Source organism: Notolepis coatsorum (genome assembly GCF_963971535.1).
Source record: "Notolepis coatsorum genome assembly, chromosome: 2".
Lineage (NCBI taxonomy): Eukaryota > Metazoa > Chordata > Actinopteri > Aulopiformes > Paralepididae > Notolepis > Notolepis coatsorum.
The window spans coordinates 3,100,896-3,122,410 of record NC_140166.1 but is presented as its reverse complement, the minus strand read 5'-3'; the positions used below and the strand labels follow the sequence as shown (position 1 = coordinate 3,122,410).

The window sequence follows — 21,515 nt, the reverse complement described above, 5'->3', positions numbered from 1 at the left end:
GTTTCTAGACCACCACTGGTAGCACCGAACCTTGGGCTACGCAGGCTCAATGGCTGCCATACACTGGCACCAGGCACACACCACACTACACAACGGCTGAACGGCTCAGGAGACATTGATTGATATCAGCCAATTAAGGGGGGAGGGATGATTAGGTGGCGTTGATGTCAGAGACCCGGAATTTGGCCAGGAACGTCGGGGAACCCCCTACTCTTTGCGATAGGGTTCTTTAACGACCAAATTCAGTCAGGAGTGGACCTCGGTTTAGCGTCTCATCCGAAGGACGGCACTCGCAGCTGTACGGTGTCCCTATCCCCGTAACAGGGGCATTGTTACTGACAAGTCCAGAGGACAGAGTGCCCCCTGCTGGACAACACCACCACTTTCCGATAACGACCTTGACCGGGGCTCGAACCGGTGATCTTCCGATCATGAGTCCGGAGCTCTACTCATGTGGCCACGCTGCCGGACATCACACACATGCCATCACACCCACATGAATGAAGGGACTGCCCTGTGGCACGCCCCCTTGGTCAGAGACATCACAACTGTCTCCTGCACCTTCGCTCAAGAGGTTCACACTACTGACCAAACCCACACCCAAGTCTAGTCCTGGTGCAAAAAGGACTGATCATTCTCTGGAGATTTGAGCGGAATTTATCTGTGTTGGATTACTAAAGAACCGAGACTTTGAAACAACCTCAACTTTCTATTCTGACGACTAATCGTCAGCCAGCCTTCAAGCCTTTGTTTCCTAGCTACACTAAAGGCAACTGAATCTGGACCGCGTTGTTGAGACGTGGATCTTTGACCCATGGGTTTCTGTGAACCTAACCCTGCAGCGGACCTTCTTAATCTTCACTCTTCAAAAGAACTGGGACAGAAATGCAGGCCGATATTTGGGCGGAATTGTGTTCTGTCCTGTTCTTATGAAGAATCAAATATTTACGCCGACGTGGAACAGTCCTATGGCAGTGTTCTTAGAAGCTGTTTTTACCAGACACACCTCAGACATACCTGACATAGAGAGAAATGGGCACTACGGTGTTGAGGATGATGACATAAGACCAGAAGGTGAGGAAGGCGGAGAGGCCGGTGGAGAGGCCGGTGCCTGAGTCCTCCTGCCTGGGCAGGAACACGCTGAACTGGGAGCCCTCGTTCAGCTCCCAGATCCCATTCCCTATGGCCAAGATGGTGCACATGAAGGCCAGGAAACCAAAGATCTGCAGAGAGAAAAATATCAAAGGTCAAGGGTCAAAGGCGAGGGATCAAAGAGAGGGCAACAAGGGGCTACAGTGACATAAAAACAAATATGCAAGGTGTAAACTATCAGCAAAGATTGGTTAGCAAAACTGCATCATATAGGTGAGAGGAAGTATGAGGAGGGCAGATGGAAGCACATTAGAAGACTTCTTGAGACAATCCCAGGGCTTCCTTAATAGGCCTCCCAATCAGAATTATATTTGAAAAATATAGAATAGAATAGAATAGAATAGAAATACTTTTATTATCCCGTGGGAAATTAGACACTGCAAATCGCTCAACATTTAAACATTTAGACAGGACAGGTCACAAATTATAATAATAACACAAATCAAATCAAGTTGCCTAGGATAAGAGTAGAGTAAAATAAAATAGGATAAAATGAAATGAAATAAAATATACAGAAATAAATACAGTAAGAATATACTGAGCAGATTTAATAAAACGATAAAATAAATCTCAGTATGACTGCTAAATGTAATGGAATTATTTAATCAGTCATAGGGAGGTTAGTCAGGCAATCAGAAACATTAGTCATCATGTCAAACATAATTTCAACCAAACAGCAACATGTTGAAACGTCTGTATCCCTCTGCTGCAGAGATCTTTCTTTAAGGTAAAACAGAAGTGACCCCCACTGTTTTGCCTAGGGTCCCCAAAGACTAGGGACAGCTCTGCAACTGAGGCCAGACAAAAGCCCATGTGAATGAGAGAGCGATGAGGTGAACTCACACAGAGGACCAGAACATTCATCAGACGGTCGATACTGGTCCTCTTGAAGGTGGTCTTCCCACAGTTCTGCATCAGCTTCGTCTCTGGTCCTGGAGAATAGCAATAAGCACTAGTTATAACCAGTAAGAACCAGTTTGAACCAGGAACTAATAGAAACAACGTTTAGTTGTGCGTTATGAGAGAGGAACGCTGGTGCTATATAGTAGCGTATGTGAAAAGTTGCTCAATTTCAGACCAAAACAATGGTGTGCTTACATAAAATTACATAGGGATAGGGTACAATAATTATTTAATAATGAATTATTGTACGCTGTACCATTGAACTGAGTTCAGATCAAACTGTCAAACTAGTTTATACAAACTAGTTCATAGTAGCTGCCAGAAACACATTTTCAAGGTTCAACTTTAGGTTGAAAAGGAGAAAGTTGATTAAGCTGCCATTTTCTTTTTTTAAATAGAAGCATAGAAACAGGGACCTGTCAACTAGCAGCACGTGTATCCAATTAGGCGCATTCCACATGGGGAAATTGGAAGTAGGGAGGGGATACATGAACAACATGAACACAACATGTAGATAACAACATACATTTTGGACAGGCCAAAGCTTTTAAAATGATACATTCATGAATCCATAATTCCTTGTTGGGAAAAGCAATATTTTTATTCTGCACCTTTCTAAAAGCTCTGGATGTTTTATTATTATAATTTTTTAAATGGTCTAAAATGTAGTCTGCATTTTAATCTATATCACCTTTAAGCAAAATCTATATACAATGATGATAATAATAAAATAAAAAAAACATTACCATGATTTTGTAGTATGTATATTCAGAACTGATGTGTGGTTTCTATTTCAACCAGCAGAGGGCAGAAGTTATACAAATCAATCTACTAATGTAGATACATCTGATCTTGAATCAGTGTCTGTGGCGAAACATTCTTCTCACCTCCAAACAGGACCAGTCCGAAGCACCACTCAGTGTTCCTCAGGGTGCACCCTCGGAGCAGGATCTTCTCATTGTCTAAGGAGTATTTCTGACCGCCGGAAGTTAGTGTTCCCGCGAAACGGTCCAGGCGATTGTTGGGGGGCTCACAGCGCACCTCACCTAAAGAAGAGGAAAGAGAGGAATGGGTAAGGTGTTTTGTCAGGTAGTCGCTTTTCTTTCCCCTTTGCAAAGGAATTACACATTGCAAGGATAAAAACATCCATCCCTCCATCTTCACCTCAATCTTCCTGGGGACGGTCATGGTACAAACATAGCAATGTAGAAGAAATTGCAATTTAACTCAATTCAGGAAGTGGCTGAAACCCACGTTGGCTCTTATGTACATTTTAAAGCCCCAATCAGCAATCTAAACATAAACCAATGGGTAGCCCTAACACCAAAAATAAAAGCTAGGAATAGAGTTTTCATCCTCTAGTGAATTGAATAAGGTGTTTATAGAAGGACTAAACAACACTAGAAGTAAATATTATTTATTTTAATTGCATTTGCTGTATTTTGTGACTGTAAAAGGTTTGTTTGCATTAGTAATGACTGTAGACTCTGGAGTAAAGGAGACCTATATCCTAGGGTTAAGAATATTCCCCCAAAAATGTAGGCCTAGATTAAAAACAATCCACCTTTTTACCATGTCATTGTGGGGTATATGGCCTACATTCTTGATCTGTAGATGGAAAATATTTGTAATTATATTTATAATAATATATTTGGAATTCTGAAATAGAATAGAGATCAATTTTACAAACATTACCAATGTAAACAAACATTTTACAGCCACAAAATACAGCAGATACATTTAACAGTGCAAATGTACCTGTACCTTTTTGGATGCAGGTGGGGCTACTCCAGCTAACAATGGAGCTATTAGCTAACAGCAGTGGGGCTACTCCAGCTAACAATGGAGCTATTAGCTAACAGCAGTGGGTCTACTCCAGCTAACAGTGGTGGGACGGGAGCATGTCTATGTTCCCCGGGTCCTATGTTCCCCGGTAGCGATAGATAGTCAGACCACCAGCCCTGATTCCAAACTCTAACCTTAACCAACTTCGAAAGAGGGCCTAAGCATAACCAGTTCGAAACAAGGCGGACATTAATAATTAATAAAAATTTATAAAATGTTCAACAATCAATCTGGGAACATAGGACCCGGGGAACATAGGGATGACCCCGGTGGGACTACTCCAGCTAACAGTAGTGGGACTACTCCAGCTAACAATGGAGCTAACAGCGGTGGGACTACTCCAGCTAGCAGTGATGGGTCTACTCCAGCTAACAGTGGTGGGACTACTCCGGCTAACAGTGGTGGGACTACTCCGGCTAACAGTGGTGGGACTACTCCAGCTAACAGTGGTGGGTCTACTCCAGCTAGCAGTGATGGGTCTACTCCAGCTAGCAGTGGTGGGACTACTCCGGCTAACAGTGGTGGGACTACTCCGGCTAACAGTGGTGGGACTACTCCAGCTAACAGTGGTGGGACTACTCCGGCTAACAGTGGTGGGACTACTCCAGCTAGCAGTGATGGGTCTACTCCAGCTAGCAGTGATGGGACTACTCCAGCTAGCAGTGATGGGTCTACTCCAGCTAGCAGTGATGGGACTACTCCAGCTAGCAGTGATGGGTCTACTCCAGCTAGCAGTGATGGGTCTACTCCAGCTAGCAGTGATGGGTCTACTCCAGCTAGCAGTGATGGGTCTACTCCAGCTAGCAGTGATGGGTCTACTCCAGCTAACAGTGGTGGGACTACTCCGGCTAACAGTGGTGGGACTACTCCGGCTAACAGTGGTGGGACTACTCCGGCTAACAGTGGTGGGACTACTCCGGCTAACAGTGGTGGGACTACTCCAGCTAACAGTGGTGGGACTACTCCGGCTAACAGTGGTGGGACTACTCCGGCTAACAGTGGTGGGACTACTCCAGCTAGCAGTGATGGGTCTACTCCAGCTAACAGTGGTGGGACTACTCCAGCTAACAGTGGTGGGACTACTCCAGCTAACAGCGGTGGGACTACTCCAGCTAACAGTGGTGGGACTACTCCAGCTAACAGTGGTGGGACTACTCCAGCTAACAGTGGTGGGACTACTCCAGCTAACAGTGGTGGGACTACTCCAGCTAACAGTAGTGGGACTACTCCAGCTAACAGTGGTGGGACTACTCCAGCTAACAGTGGTGGGACTACTCCAGCTAACAGTGGTGGGACTACTCCAGCTAACAGTGGTGGGACTACTCCAGCTAACAGTAGTGGGACTACTCCAGCTAACAATGGAGCTAACAGCGGTGGGACTACTCCAGCTAGCAGTGATGGGTCTACTCCAGCTAACAGTGGTGGGACTACTCCAGCTAACAGTGGTGGGACTACTCCAGCTAACAGTGGTGGGACTACTCCAGCTAACAGTGGTGGGACTACTCCAGCTAACAGTGGTGGGACTACTCCAGCTAACAGTAGTGGGACTACTCCAGCTAAGAGCTAACAGCGGTGGGACTACTCCAGCTAGCAGTGGAGATAACAGCGGAGGGGCCTCCAAAGGTGGCTCCAGGACCCGGCCGCTAACAGGGCCGTGATTGTAGCCTCCAGTCCAGCAGTTAGCGGTCGGCTGTCACCCCAGCATAGTTTCCAGCAGAGCTAACAGCGGGGAAGCCACTCCAGATAGCTACAGAGCTAACAGCGGAGAAGATACCCCAGTTACTACTCCAACCCTGGTACCAGAGGACATTGTTTTCAACTAGAGGTCTCCACATTATCCACTTAAATGTAAGAAGTCTCACCAATACAATAGATTAAATTAGGCTAATGTTCTGCACAAATAAGGTTGGAATTCTGTCTTAGCTCCATCAATGACTCGGAGATCGAAATTGAAGATTACACTGTTATTAGAAAAGACAGGAACATAAATGGTGGTGGGGTCTGCATTCATGTTAGATCAAACATCTGTTTTAATGTTAGAACTGATATGGACCATATCCCCACTGAGCCAGTGTGGATTGAAATCTTATATCAAAACCTATTTTAATTGGTGCTCTTTACAGACCCCTGACAAAAACATTTGTTAGAAGATACTTGTCTAAGCTCAGCTGATTTTGGTAAATCTGAGGTAATCATGATTGGCGACTTCAATACAAACACTCAAAAGAAAAGTGAACGACATGCAATCGGCATGTAACAGTAATCTATTTTTGTTTGCTGATGATTCTGCTCTCTTGTTCTCACACCGGGACAAATTGCTGGTTGAAAACGTCCTTAGCGCCGAACTAGGAACAATTGGCACCTTGCTATCTGACAATAAACTATCTTCACATTTCTGCTCCACAATCTCCACCCCAGGTCTCATCTCCTCCCGAGCACTTCTCTGGTCTTAGATGGCTCAGGGTAGAAGATCGAGTCTCACACATTAGAATGTGCATGGTGCGCAAGATTAAGAACAGGACAGGTCCCAAACTACCAATCAGGCTACTTCTCCAATGTTAGTGAAGTTCATAGATACTCCACCAGGGGTTTTCTTAGTGTTAGGTTTTCTTAGTGTTATTTTTACGGTTATATTAGTATTAGATATTTTAGTGTTATTTTAGTGTTCTTTTACTGTATTCTTGTGTGAAGGTAATGTAATGTTTTTATGTTCCATGTTTTATTTTGCACACAGGCATACATTCACACACATTTCCATGCACTGCCCTCTGCACACACACTTTATGGGACCACAATGGAAACAAGCTCTGGAGTTTCTTTGTGCCTGTCCTATTACATATTGACAGTCGTGCAAAAACGTTTACGTTTGGATCACTGATTGGGCCTTTAATGTTGTGTATTGCAACAAGTTGCAGACAGACAGAGATTCCACTGTGGTCTTGTCATAGGCGTCATTTCCTGAAGCAGCCTCACCATTGAAGGCAGCAAGGCTCTCAATGCTGCCTCCCATGTCCCCTGTGACTGGTAGAGCCTGCTTCACCTTCAGGTTGGTCTCTCTGAGGAGGATAAGGAGGAGAGGGAGCGGGAGGAAGAGGAGGGGAAGGAGCAGGAGAGGGAGGAGGGGGAGGAGTAGAAGGAGGAGGAGGGGAAAGAAGGAGGAGAGGGAAGAGAAGGAGGGGAGAAGAAGGAGGAGGGGAGAAGAAGGAGGAGGAAGAAAAAGTATGAGGAGAAGGGGGGAGCAATTATTGAGGTACACGCACGCACGCACGCACGCACGCACGCACACACACACACACACACCACACACCACACACACACACACACACACACACACACACGCACGCACGCACACACACACACACACACCACACACACACACACACACACACACACACACACACACACACACACACACACACACACACACACACACACACACACACACACACACACACACACACACACACACACACACTAACCCATCCAGCTCAGCTGTTTCTATGTACACCAGGTTGAGGGGCTCGCTGCTGGACAGCAGGAGTAGATCTGCCTGAAATCAGAGAAGAGATTCTTCCAGTACATTCAGATGCAACACAAAAATCCATTTAAAGGTGGTGCGAATGCAATCAACGGAGGTGAAGAGATGCACCATCAGCTTCAGGTGGCGTGGACACCATTCCCCAGGCGTGATGGAGCGTATGGATATATCTTCACAATGAATATGAAATACACTGTTATGAATGCTCTGTAGCCTGTAGATATTGAATAGGTTACATTTAGAAATGGTCTCGTTTTTGTAAATGTCAACCGCGCTACAACCATTTTGTTACTGTCCAAATGTCAAACTGCCATGAGTACTATCTGTATCTGAACGTACTGGTGCTGAATATACAGTAGCTGTGAGAGGTGTCGGCACCATAGGTAAATATGAACTTAAAACGTTGTGGGAAAATGTTGTTGTTTATCAGCTTGACACTTAAAATAGGAGAGAGACATTCTTTAGAGGTAAGATCAAGCTGATAAACAACAATTACATTCTATAACGTTTATATTTACCTAGGATGCCAAATGCTTCTTGCTGGCTCTGCAATAGTTCTTCAGCACAAATATTATAATAGGATGATGGGTCAGTTATTCAGCACAAAAATTATAATAGAATGGTGGGCAGGGGTGTAAAAAGTACCCAGAAATTATACTTAAAGGAAAACTCCAACATTTTGGGAAATTAGCTTATTTGGCATCTACCCTGGAGTTAGACAAGAAGATACATACCCTTTTTCTTCTCTGTGCATGCAGTAGGAGTATGAAGACACACACAGTTAGCCTAGCTTAGCATCAGTCACTGGAAGTAGGTTCCTCCATTAGCCTAGTTCCAAACGTCTTCCTACTCCTACTGCATGCACAGAGAAGAAAAAGGTATGCATCTTCTTGTCTAACTCCAGGGTTCCCAAAATGTTGGAGTGTTAAGATACATACCCTTTTCTTCTCGGTGCATGCAGTAAGAGTAGGAAGACGCGCACCGTTAGCCTAGCTTAGCGTCAGTCACTGGAAATAGGTTCCTCCATTAGCCTAGTTCCCAACGTCTTTCTATTCATACTGCATGCACAGAGAAGAAAACGGTATCTATCTTCTTGTCTAACTCCAGGGTAGATGGCAAATAAGCTAATTTCCCAAAACGTTGGAGTTTTCCTTTAAGTGAAAGTATGGGTACCGTCTCGAAATCTTACTCAAGTAAAAGTATCTGGCTAAAGAGTATCTGGCTAAAAACACACTTGAGTAAAAGTCAAAAAGTTTCTACTAAGTACTAAAGAGTAAAAGTAAAAACCTGTCTATTCTTCTGATAGCAGGTGTTTAATCAAATATCCCCGCTTTCTAGTCTTCCACAAGGACCAATCAGTATGGGTATGGGTTAGGGCTGTCCCCGACTAAGGATTTGGATAGTCGACTATGATTGGCCGAAATTAGCCGATAGTCGACTATGAAAAAAAAATGAAAAAAAAAAGAATTTAATATTTTTAATTTAATTTTTTATCATTCCATTTGAGCTGTGGGGGTGCTTAATGTCTGAAGGAGGCGACTGAAGGCTTCTTGTCCTCTGCAAAAGCATGCAATTGGTCCACTGATGGATACATCTTGATATTTGTCTAGTCTAGTGTGTTCATTAGACGGGTGAAATCCTCTTTCAGTGCCTCTGTGCCTGTTTTCTTAGGCAGTTAGCCTCTGGTATGCGTGCCATTAGCGTTAGCCACGCTTCTAGGCCTCTTTTCTTTTGGAAAGAATGATACAAATTTTATATATTTCTTATTATACATTTTTTTTTCTTTTTATTCGACTAAGAGGTTGGCAGTCGACTACGGCTCCTTTCGATCGATTAGTCGACTATTCGACTAATATGGGTCAGCCCTAGTATGGGTGGGTTAATTTTCCATTGATGGGGATTTGATTGATTGTTTTTAGATAAAGTGCGGCCGCAGGATTAACAACGTTAATGTTAGTTCGGCCAGAGAAACAAATATACTAATTAAAATGGTTGGACCTGCGAGATTTGTACTTTGTACTTTGTAGGTCTGCATTTTAAATGTAAGGTGTAAAAAGTACAAATTTCTTTCTCTGAAATGTAATGGAATAAAGGTACAAGTATACAAACCTAATAATACTCGAGTAAAGTACAAATCCCCCAAAACAGTACTTAAGTATTGTAACAAAGTACAATTACTCAAGTAATTTACACCCCTGATGGCAGGTCAGTTCAGCACTAAAATAGGATGGTGGTCAGTTCAGCACTAAAATAGGATGGTGGTCAGTTCAGCACTAAAATAGGATGGTGGTCAGTTCAGCACTAAAATAGGATGGTGGTCAGTTCAGCACTAAAATAGGATGGTGGTCAGTTCAGCACTAAAATAGGATGGTGGTCAGTTCAACACTAAAATAGGATGGTGGTCAGTTCAACACTAAAATAGGATGGTGGTCAGTTCAACACTAAAATAGGATGGTGGTCAGTTCAGCACTAAAATAGGATGGTGGTCAGTTCAGCACTAAAATAGGATGGTGGTCAGTTCAGCACTAAAATAGGATGGCAGGTCAGTTCAGCACTAAAATAGGATGGTGGTCAGTTCAACACTAAAATAGGATGGCAGGTCAGTTCAGCACTAAAATAGGATGGTGGTCAGTTCAACACTAAAATAGGATGGTGGTCAGTTCAGCACTAAAATAGGATGGCGGGTCAGTTCAGCACTAAAATAGGATGGCGGTCAGTTCAACACTAAAATAGGATGGCGGGTCAGTTCAGCACTAAAATAGGATGGCGGTCAGTTCAGCACTAAAATAGGATGGTGGTCAGTTCAGCACTAAAATAGGATGGCAGGTCAGTTCAGCACTAAAATAGGATGGCGGTCAGTTCAGCACTAAAATAGGATGGTGGTCAGTTCAGCACTAAAATAGGATGGCGGTCAGTTCAGCACTAAAATAGGATGGCAGGTCAGTTCAGCACTAAAATAGGATGGTGGTCAGTTCAGCACTAAAATAGGATGGTGGTCAGTTCAGCACTAAAATAGGATGGTGGTCAGTTCAGCACTAAAATAGGATGGCAGGTCAGTTCAGCACTAAAATAGGATGGTGGTCAGTTCAACACTAAAATAGGATGGTGGTCAGTTCAGCACTAAAATAGGATGGTGGTCAGTTCAGCACTAAAATAGGATGGTGGTCAGTTCAGCACTAAAATAGGATGGTGGTCAGTTCAACACTAAAATAGGATGGTGGTCAGTTCAGCACTAAAATAGGATGGTGGTCAGTTCAGCACTAAAATAGGATGGTGGTCAGTTCAACACTAAAATAGGATGGTGGTCAGTTCAGCACTAAAATAGGATGGTGGTCAGTTCAGCACTAAAATAGGATGGCAGGTCAGTTCAGCACTAAAATAGGATGGTGGTCAGTTCAACACTAAAATAGGATGGCGGGTCAGTTCAGCACTAAAATAGGATGGTGGTCAGTTCAACACTAAAATAGGATGGTGGTCAGTTCAACACTAAAATAGGATGGTGGTCAGTTCAGCACTAAAATAGGATGGTGGTCAGTTCAGCACTAAAATAGGATGGTGGTCAGTTCAGCACTAAAATAGGATGGTGGTCAGTTCAACACTAAAATAGGATGGTGGTCAGTTCAGCACTAAAATAGGATGGCGGGTCAGTTCAGCACTAAAATAGGATGGTGGTCAGTTCAGCACTAAAATAGGATGGTGGTCAGTTCAGCACTAAAATAGGATGGTGGTCAGTTCAGCACTAAAATAGGATGGCGGGTCAGTTCAGCACTAAAATAGGATGGCGGTCAGTTCAGCACTAAAATAGGATGGTGGTCAGTTCAACACTAAAATAGGATGGTGGTCAGTTCAGCACTATAGTCTGTAAATAAGACAACTGTTTTATTTGTACTGCAGTTTATTTCACGCTCTCAACAGCATAGTGGCCACAGCCTCCGCACAGTCAAACAAGTGAACAGCTTCAACAGGGCGCATTCCCCTCTGCCCAGATTACCGTAAAGGCTGCAGTAGAAGTAGGCTAACTAACAGAACAGTTAGTGATACCGTATTAACTGTACTAGTACCAAATACCAAAGTTAACTTAACAGGCGGGTCAGTTCTTCAGCACTAAAATAGGATGGCGGGTCAGTTCAACACCACCCCCTACAATGCCATTTGTCTCCCAGCGGTTATGGAGTAACCATTTCTGAACATTTGTATGACAACACTGACGCCTCCTCTTCTTATAAGTCCAGTGGTCCAGAGAATTGCACCGTCTCCCTGGTTGTGATCATGTACGTTTTTGACATGGCTATTTTATTACTATCACTATGAACAATGACACTATTTACAAAGGTAACGTCAAGGACTTCCAATACCTCCCCTATGGTGCAACAACATGTGTTTACTGTTCACACAGTAAGTCAATAATAGCTCCAGAAGTCTCACCGTGACAAACTGGTTGTTCTCCAGTTTGATGATGTCTCCAACTTGGACGTCCATCCATTTCTCACTTCCTAGTCTGATACACACAGAAAACAAACATGGATTAATGCATGTGTGTGTGTGTGTGTGTGTGTGTGTGTGTGTGTGTGTGTGTGTGTGTGTGTGTGTGTGTGTGTGTGGTTGAGAGAGAGAAAAAAAAATAGGAAGAGGAAGCATGAGGGAAAGTGTGTGTGTTTGATTGATTGATTGATTGAAAACGTTATTAAGAGATTGCAGAATGGGTACAATACAGTACAGCTCAATACACACAGTGGACCTGTCTCAAACCCTGCCCTCTTTTCTTGATCCTCCAATCACAGCTGTCGCTTACCTCAGACTTCCTCGGTAAGCGACAGCTGTGATTGGAGGATCAAGAAAAGGGGCAGGGTTTGAGGGGATGCAGACCAGAGAAAGACTTTCGTCTTGTTTACATCAGGGTCCCCCATTTTCAATTAATCATGACATTTATGACATACAAGATATACAAATATACAGTACTGTTTAAGAGGCAGAGATTCTAAAAGAGAATATACATTTGAGGGGGAAGAAACTGTACATTGGAGGAGGTTGGGTGGGGGGGGGGGGGGGGGGGGGGTTCGGACATTTACCAGGGCCAGTTTCGAATCGCAGCCTCCCGTAGGTACTCTTTGAGAGCGTGTGTGTGTGTGTGTGTGTGTGTGTGTGTGTGTGTGTGTGCGCGCGCTAGGGCTGTCCCCGACTAAGGATTTGGATGGTCGACTATGATTGGCCAAAATTTGCCGTTGGTCGACTATTGGTCGACAAAAAAAATATATATATATATATATATTTAATTTAATTAATATATATATATTTTTTATATATATATTCGACTAAGAGGTTGGCCAGTCGACTACGGCTCCTTTCGACCGATTAGTCGACTAATAGGGGTCAGCCCTAGTGTGCGCACGTGTGTGGTTGAGAGAGAGAGAAAAAGAAAAAGAGGAAGAGGAATCATGATAAAGTGAGGGAAAGTGTGTGTTCTTCTGTATTTGTATGTGTGTGTGACAGAGAAAGTATGGGAAGAGAGACAATGTGAGTATGGGTATTGTGCATGTATGTTTGTGTGTGTGTGTGTGTGTGTGTGTGTGTGTGTGTGTGTGTGTGTGTGTGTGTGTGTGTGTGTGTGTGTGTGTGTGTGATCATCCACATGAGTGTGTGCATGCTTGTGTGGTTTTGAGGAAATGTATCCTTTTCCTTTCATCTGAAGAGTCAGGAAATGTTGTGTACAGTAAGTACAGTCCTTCTGAACCAGAGGTCATTCCAATACAAGCGAACCCTCTGTGAACTCCCCGCTGCTGCCTTTCCTGCAGTGGCTGCATAGTTTGAAAGCAGCGACCAACACGTATCGACATTTAACATTTAGTAATTCTGCTGAGACCTTTATCCAAAGCGACTTAAAGACTGTGTGCAACACATCCAGCAAAGGGTACATCTCTGGCGGTCCAGTATAAGTGGTATCGTTCGTCTAACACAGTGCCAACCTCTTGGACTGCATAGTAAACTGCATGTGCACAACATTTGTCATTGGTTATCATCTGCCAATGTGTGAATAGTTGGATTGTCAATGTTGATGTGTTCATTTTTAACAACAACAACAACACATCGTCTGCTCCACAAGGGGAGGAAATACACTCGACCACTGCTACACCCCGTTTAGAGCCGGATACAAGGCTGTACCGGCTCCACCATTAGCGGGAGCAACAAACACATCGGATCATGCCGCCATCTTTTTGGTCCCAGCGTATAAACAGACACGACGGCGTCACGTGAGGTAAAAAAATGGGACGACCAATCAGAGGCCACGTTTCAAGACGCACTGGATGACGCCGACTGGGGAATGTTCAGGAGGAGTAATAGTGACGTCAGCGATTTCACAGACGCTGTAGTGTCATTCATAGCAACACTGGCTGATACTATCGTCCCCACAAAGAAGGCGAGGGTGTTCCCAAACCAGAAACCATGGGTGGACAGTACCATCAGAGCAGCCCTGAACTCTCGCACCACTGCTTATAACCGGGGCAGAGAGTCAGGAAACATGGAAGAGTACAAGACAACAGTCTACACTCTGCGCAAGGCTGTCAAACTTGCTAAGAGGACGTATGCCGACAAGATGGAGGCACAAATGGCACAGAATGACACAAGAGGATTATGGCAAGGACTGAGGGCTATAACTGACTACAAAGTCAGCGCCCCCTCAATGGGGAGCGACGACGCCTCCCTTGCGGACAAGCTCAACACCTTTTACGCTCGGTTTGGTGCAAACAGTGGCACTGCTAGCCCAACGGCTAGTGACGTCACTGGTGCGCCGGCTGTTGTGGAGGGGGGGGGGCATCCGCGGGGGGGCGGGGACGCTCTCTCATTGACGGTACACAGTGTGAGAAGAGCATTTATGCAGGTGAACACCAGGAAGGCTGCTGGCCCAGATGGAATAACAGGACGCATACTTAAGTCCTGTGCCAACCAGCTGGCCCCGGTGTTCACCGCCATATTCAATCAATCCCTGGCGGAGTCGGTGGTCCCTGCCTGCTTCAAGATGTCTACCATCATCCCTGTACCGAAGAAACCCTCCCCAACATGTACAAATGACTACAGACCGGTGGCACTCACCTCTGTGGTCATGAAATGTTTTGAGAGGCTGGTCAAGGACCACATTTGTGCCTCCCTCCCCAGTGATATGGACCCTATGCAATTTGCATACAGGACAAACAGGTCCACTGACGACGCGGTCTCCCAGGTACTGCACAGCACCCTCTCCCACCTTGACCGTCAGAAGGGGGGCTATGTAAGACTGTTGTTCATTGACTACAGCTCAGCGTTCAACACCATAGTCCCCACCAGACTGGTGGACAAGCTGATCGAGCTAGGTCTGAGCTCCGCCCTGAGCGCCTGGGTACTGGACTTTCTGAGTGAAAGACCCCAGGCGGTCAGGGTGGGGGGTCAGACCTCCAACACCATCACCCTGAGCATCGGGTCCCCCCAGGGCTGTGTTCTAAGCCCCCTGCTGTACTCACTCTACACACACGACTGTGTGGCCAAGTTCAGCTCCAACTCCATAGTGAAGTTCGCCGACGACACGGTGGTGGTGGGGCTGATCTCGGACAACGACGAGAAGGCCTACCGGGAGGAGGTTGAGGTACTGGAACGCTGGTGCCAGGACAACAGCCTGCTCCTGAACATTGGTAAAACCAAGGAGCTGATCGTGGATTATAGGAGAGGACAGCAGGAGACACACACACCACTGATGATTAACGGGGCTACCGTGGACAGGGTGAGCAGCTTTAAGTACCTGGGGGTCCACATCTCAGAGGATCTGACATGGTCAACACACATAGACACAGTAGTAAGGAAGGCGAAACAGCGCCTCTACCACCTGAGACAGTTAAGGAAGTTCGGGGAAGATACTCCAGTCCTTCTACTCAGGAGCTGTAGAGAGCATCTTGACCGGAAACATCACTGCCTGGTATGGAAACGGCACGGCACAAGACAAGAAGGCCCTACAGAGAGTGGTGCGCTCAGCCGAACGTACCACGGGTATTGCACTACCTCCCCTGCAGGTTCTATACAACAAGAGGTGCAAATCCAGAGCCTGCAGGATAATGAAAGACCCTCACCACCCCAATAACAGCCTGTTCCAGCTGCTGAGGTCAGGCAGACGCCTGCGAACCCCAGCTACTAGGACAGAGCGGCTTAGGCTCAGCTTCTTCCCCCAGGCCATCAGAGTCCTGAACAATGAACATTGAGTACCACTGTAACACTTTAGCATGAGCGGGCACACACTCAGGCCGCACGCACCCTCACTTATTGCCAAAAGGAAAGGCCACTTTAAATTAGTATTAGCAACAGTAACAGTGTATTGCACTACTATTACTACTACTGTTAACTGTCAACTGTTACCCGTCATTGCACAAATTTATTGTTACCTGCTACCTGTTATTGCACAATTTTATTGCACAAATTTTTTGTATTGGATTCTATTATATGTTATATGTTGTACCAATTGCACATCGTTGCGGGCAAGACCACCCGCATTTCATTGTATATCCGTATGCCGTGACAAATAAAACTCTTGACTTGACTTGACTTGACTTGACTCTTGACTTGACTTGAACAACAGGGAATCTACTCACATTACTTCTTTTGACACTAAATACCTCATAACTTGAAAAGTATGTGGTGGACTGTGTTTACCTTTCTCATCTCTCCGACATGCAGACTGGGAGAATGACGACCACACATGCCCTGAACGGTATGATTCCTTATATGAACCTTGGGAGTAAAGGAACACGCCAACATTGTGGAAAATGTGCTTACCATCTTCTCCAGAGAATGAATAATAAGATGGATATGAATTTCCTCTCTGTGCGTTCAATAGAAAGCTATCTGGCAAGCTAGCCTAGCTTACCACAAAATAATGTAAGCGGATACGGACCAGCTTAACACTTTCTGCGCGAACAATCTCGCCAGCGTTTGAAAGCCAAAACCCGAGATTTCTCTGGTTTTCATAGTTTTTTCGATTTTTTATATTCTCTATACACTCTCACAGACCTTGGTGTTACCATTGGAACTCATTCTGAGACCCTGAAAGTGCAATGCCGGCCGAATCCTGCTAGGTGGCAGTATCGCCTACCCTTTGAAACCTTATTTCACACTGTGTGTTACATTTAATATGGTCCGGGTGGAGAATTTAGACCCAGGCAAGTGAAACGCTTCATTCGAGCAACTTGGAACGCGTGGAACACACTTGATGCATATTTTGTGCCATTTCATGTCAGGGACCCGATGGACATCAATACTGGAAATCGCGATCAGACAATTGGAATATTCTTTTTGCAATACCTCCTATCAAAGGTAAGGACTATATGACATCAATCCTACTTTGATCATACAATGATTTCACATCGATCGCAACGATCAGCGTATGTAGTATTCAAAACGTATGCCGTTGATGACGATCAGAGCTAGGGATGTCCCGATCGCATTTTTTTGCTCCCAATCCGATCATGTGATTTTGAGTATGAGCCGATACCGATCTTTCCCGAACCGATCTTTCACATTAGTAACCAATTTGACACATTTTTGCCAGAAACTGGCGAAGCGAGACAGTCGAGCGCAGCGGCTCACATTACATTCACCCTGAGCCCCTGAGAATGTGCTTCATACGAGAAATATTCAAAGTTTCAATCTGTTTGCACATTAGTATACATTCACAGTGTTCGACTTACGTAATGATTTGCTCCATTTTGGTCTGAAACGCAGACAATAATCCTCTGAATGTTGACGTTATCCAGGTGAACGTTAACTTCATTCAAGCGAGGCATTGCAATCAACACAGCTGTTTGGCAAAGTACCAGCCGCATCCCCCATTCCTTTGCTCGCTCTAGTCAACATAACGTGACGTATTAGATTGGTCGTGTTGAACGCAGCTCTGTTCTTTCCTCCACGCGGAACGTCCGCCTTGCAAACATTGCAACTGGCAATTGGACTGGCTTCGGTTTAAATTTTAAAATGCTTCCAAAATTCTGACATTTTGTCTAGCTGCTCCGAGTCATCAGGTGGACCTGCCGGTGTTGCGCGAGCGACGCGTTGTGAGGTCTGCTATTTTCGGCATACGTCACTGTCGTGCGACGGTGTAAATCAAAGGAAATGCGTTTGTTTTGGCAAATTCTTCTTCTTCTGTCTTCTGTGCGACAATAAATAAATGAATGATGATATGTAATTTAAAACCAAAACTAAGGCCTCAGTATGAGTTTAAGATGTGAACATGGTCATGTTTGTTGAATAAAATTTAACTCTTGATTTCCCCCCCCGATCCGATCTTCTGAAAATCATGTGATCTGCCCCCGATCCCGATCACGTGATCGGATCGGGACATCCCTAATCAGAGCTTCACAAAACGACCCACCCCCATTTGATGCCTTCATGATGAAACATAATACCTATTATATATATTTTTTTGGTCTACTTTTTCCCCCATTTTCTATTTTTCTCCCATCCCAATTTCGTATTATCCAATTCTACCCTCCCCTGTCTCGAACGTTGTTAGACCATGCAACTGGTCGGCTGCAATGTGGACCAAGCCTTGCATCACGTGTCCCCTCCGGTACACGAGGAGGCAGCTGTCGCATCTTTTCACCTGTACAGCGCGATCTCTCAGCGGCGAGGAGTAACGCGTGGGAGGCTCACGCTGCCCCCGTTGCTTCCTGATTCTGCTGTACAGGCGCACCAACCGACCTGTCCACAACGTCCCATCCCCACCCACGGCTTTCCCACCCCCTAATACTGCCAATTGTATTAGTATGAACGACCAGCCAAGCTGGAAGCAACGCCGAGAGCTGGGCTCGAACCCAGCATATCCTGCATTAGTGGCAAGCGCCTTGCCCACTGCGCTACTTAGCCGCCCTACATAATACCTATTATATACCTTTGATTTGGAAATAATATCGTGTCCAAGCGAGGAACGCGAAAGACTTTCGCAAAATGCACATAGCGCTCCATAACGCAGCTTCCAGGCATTCGCCCGGATCACTCTGAAACTATACAATATTCACCACGGGATAACACGCGAACGTATACATGAAAAACGTAACAATTGTTTACATGTTGGACAAGAGATAGTGACTATCAAATGAGCTAGTACTATGACTGTACTCAGTGCCGCCTGGGAGAAATGCGAGGCCCTGTGCGAGATTGTCCCCCCGTTGGGATGAACTTGGGAGTCCTAGTTTATCTGCCACACGTTAGCACTCGATAACGTAGCTAACGCTAGTTAGCCTTTAGCTAAGCTACTAGCCGACATGGCTAGCCCGACTGAACCACACGTTAGCACTAGATAACGTAGCTAACGCTAGTTAGCTAGCGTTAGCTAACGCTAGTTAGCCTTTAGCTAAGCTACTAGCCGACATGGCTACCCCGACTGAACCACACGTTAGCACTCACTGACGTAGCTAACGCTAGTTAGCTAGCGTTAGCTAACGCTAGTTAGCCTTTAGCTAAGCTACTAGCCGACATGGCTAGCCCGACTGAACCACACGTTAGCACTCGATAACGTAGCTAACGCTAGTTAGCCTTTAGCTAAGCTACTAGCCGACATGGCTAGCCCGACTGGACCACACGTTAGCACTCGATAACGTAGCTAAAGCTAACTAGCTGTCCCTGCCTTTAGCTAAGCCGACATGGCTAGCCTGACTGAACTTTCTAACATGCAACAACTTTCATCTTCAGTCCATCTGCCGAACGACCGTCCTCTTCGTCTTGGCTGGCATAACCTCCAATGCTGCACGCGCTCCCGTGGAAATAGTCAGACGCACGCCGGCCGACTGTACCTTACCTGTAACCCCTCCCCTCGTTGAAACCAATAGTATATCTGCTGCAGAGCCGCAGAGCTCCAATAGTGTATCTGCAGAGCCACAGAGCTCCAATAGTATATCTGCAGAGCCCGGAACAAGTCAGACACATTCTACAAACGTGTCTAATGTGAAATATATAAGCATATAAGCAAAACTAGATTTTAGGTCTGTGATGAAAAAGGGCCTTGCGGGAAGGGGGGCCTCGCAGCATTTTTATTATTTCCACTCCTCCATCTCTAGTTACACACAATCTAAAGTCACACAGCCGTTCAGGCAGCACTTTGTATCGTACCGTTTTCTCTTAACACTTTAATACAATAGAATTTATTCCCACACAGAGAACACGCCGGTGCTTTTGTGCCACTTTGATGCTTGTTTAAGCTCTTATTCCAGGTGGAATAGAACCTCCATGGCAATGAAACCCAAAATCCAAAAGTCCTGGCATATTTAGAATAGCAGACGTCAGGTAAACAGGAAAACAAACAAGAGATTCCTGTCACCCTGCAGCTGCTTCCTGCGACTGTGAGTCTGGTGCCACCGGGCCAGACAGTGTGTGGGTGTGTGCGCTTTTGTGTGTGGGTGTGTGCGCTTTTGTGTGTGTGTGTGTGTGTGTGTGTGTGTGTTTAGTGGTAGTGGTGGGTGGGGGTATTTTTGTGTGAGTAACCTATAAGCCTATAACCTATTTTGTGTGAGTAACCTATAACAGACACACACACATGTATACATATGTACACACACAAACATACATATATTTACGTATATATACACACACACATACATATATACATACACACACACACAAACTTACTTTCCATCAATAAGGACTTGTACTTTACGGTTGTTCACTTGGTTGTCACTTCTGTGGCGATTCTAGAAGGATGAAGAATGCACACACACACAGAGAGAGAGAGAGAGAGAGAGAGAGAGAGCGAGAGAGAGAGAGAGAGAGAGAGAGATGCATGTTGTCATAACCCAGCTACAATAACCCAGGTACGTTTGTATTCCAATTATAAGAAACATGCTTAAAATACCTGGGCCCTCATTCATCAACGTGACGTGGAAAATCTTCTATTTCCACACGTAAGCACAGAATTTAGAATCAGTGCACGCACAAAATAAACGGGATTCACCACACGTGCGTACGCAGGCTCTACGCACACCTGTCATGATGAATATGACTTTGATAATACGTTTGAGCTCGTGCACTGTTTTAAGTATTTGCATACCAGAACCGCCCCGATTAACCATATACGGTAATGGAATACCCCCATGAAATGTGGAAAAATGGACTAAGCCGAGGGAAGCGTGTTATGTGACAGGCTGACAGACGTGTACACAGTGTACGGTGATGTCGGATATGATATCTATTAACCATTGCTGCCTGGGCAGCGCAAACACTAATAAAGACCGTGCTGGAATATGACTGCCTTTTCCCGTTTTGTTTGATTAATACCCAGGGATTAAAGTTCTCCTCAATTTTATTCCAAATCGCGACGGATTTTCCGTCAATTTTCTACCTGCTGCATATGATTTCTAGAGGCTTACAATCTATTTTGATGTCAGTATTGGGTAGCCTATATAAACAATAATACGAGAGCATATACAAGAACAATGAATCTCACTGTATGATGTAGCCTATACGCCATGTGTAGCCTGCCTTTCAATACATGAACTTGAATTCCATCATGTTTGTGTGCGGGACTCACAAGGCTGTTGTCACAATGGGTGGTACCGGTACAGTAATAACAGTCTACACAATATCACGATGGACCATGCCATGTAGCCTATATGTTCTATTATGACATGATCTGTGACGACAAATGTTCTAGAATGTTTGATTAAGATATCATACTCTGACAGCATGTCAACAAAAACGCGAACTTGAATCCCATCATCATATTTACATAGTCTGTCCACTATCTGGTGTCATTGCAATGCGTTTTTTATTCTTTCTTATACAGTAAAAAGGGGGAAGAACACTATATCGTGGGTGTTCATATGACTTGTATTCTGCTTACAGCTTCGAAATTCCACTTGTTTCGTTTAACGTAAAGCCTTTTAAATATAATCAAAACGTTCCCGTGTTTCTGCGGTCTGTGCGCAAAATAATAACGAGTTGAGCTACGCGGAGCGCAGTCAGTCAGTACACCCCGTATATTCCGATAACGCTATATAAACCATGCTGCATTCATTCTGAGAGAAATATCTATTATTCCGAATGCTATTTATAGGGTTTTGACCATAATTAC

The 21,515-nt window shown here is 44.9% G+C and overlaps 1 protein-coding gene across 3 annotated transcripts in view; it reads right to left on the bottom strand.

Moving 5' to 3' along the window:
• The window catches only part of atp8b5a (ATPase phospholipid transporting 8B5a), a 190,888-nt gene that overhangs the window by 32,959 nt on the left and 136,414 nt on the right, over nt 1-21,515 (bottom strand). For all 3 annotated transcript variants that reach the window (XR_014619436.1, XM_084309315.1, XM_084309316.1), the window contains exons 6-12: nt 20,075-20,136; nt 11,864-11,936; nt 7,380-7,450; nt 6,874-6,956; nt 2,943-3,101; nt 1,996-2,084; nt 1,018-1,223 (exon numbers count right to left, since the gene is read on the bottom strand). Coding sequence is in view for 2 of the 3 variants with exons in the window: in XM_084309315.1 (XP_084165441.1) it covers nt 1,018-1,223; nt 1,996-2,084; nt 2,943-3,101; nt 6,874-6,956; nt 7,380-7,450; nt 11,864-11,936; nt 20,075-20,136 (743 nt within the window). In the remaining variant the exon portion in view is untranslated. The remainder of the gene's footprint in view (nt 1-1,017; nt 1,224-1,995; nt 2,085-2,942; nt 3,102-6,873; nt 6,957-7,379; nt 7,451-11,863; nt 11,937-20,074; nt 20,137-21,515) is intronic.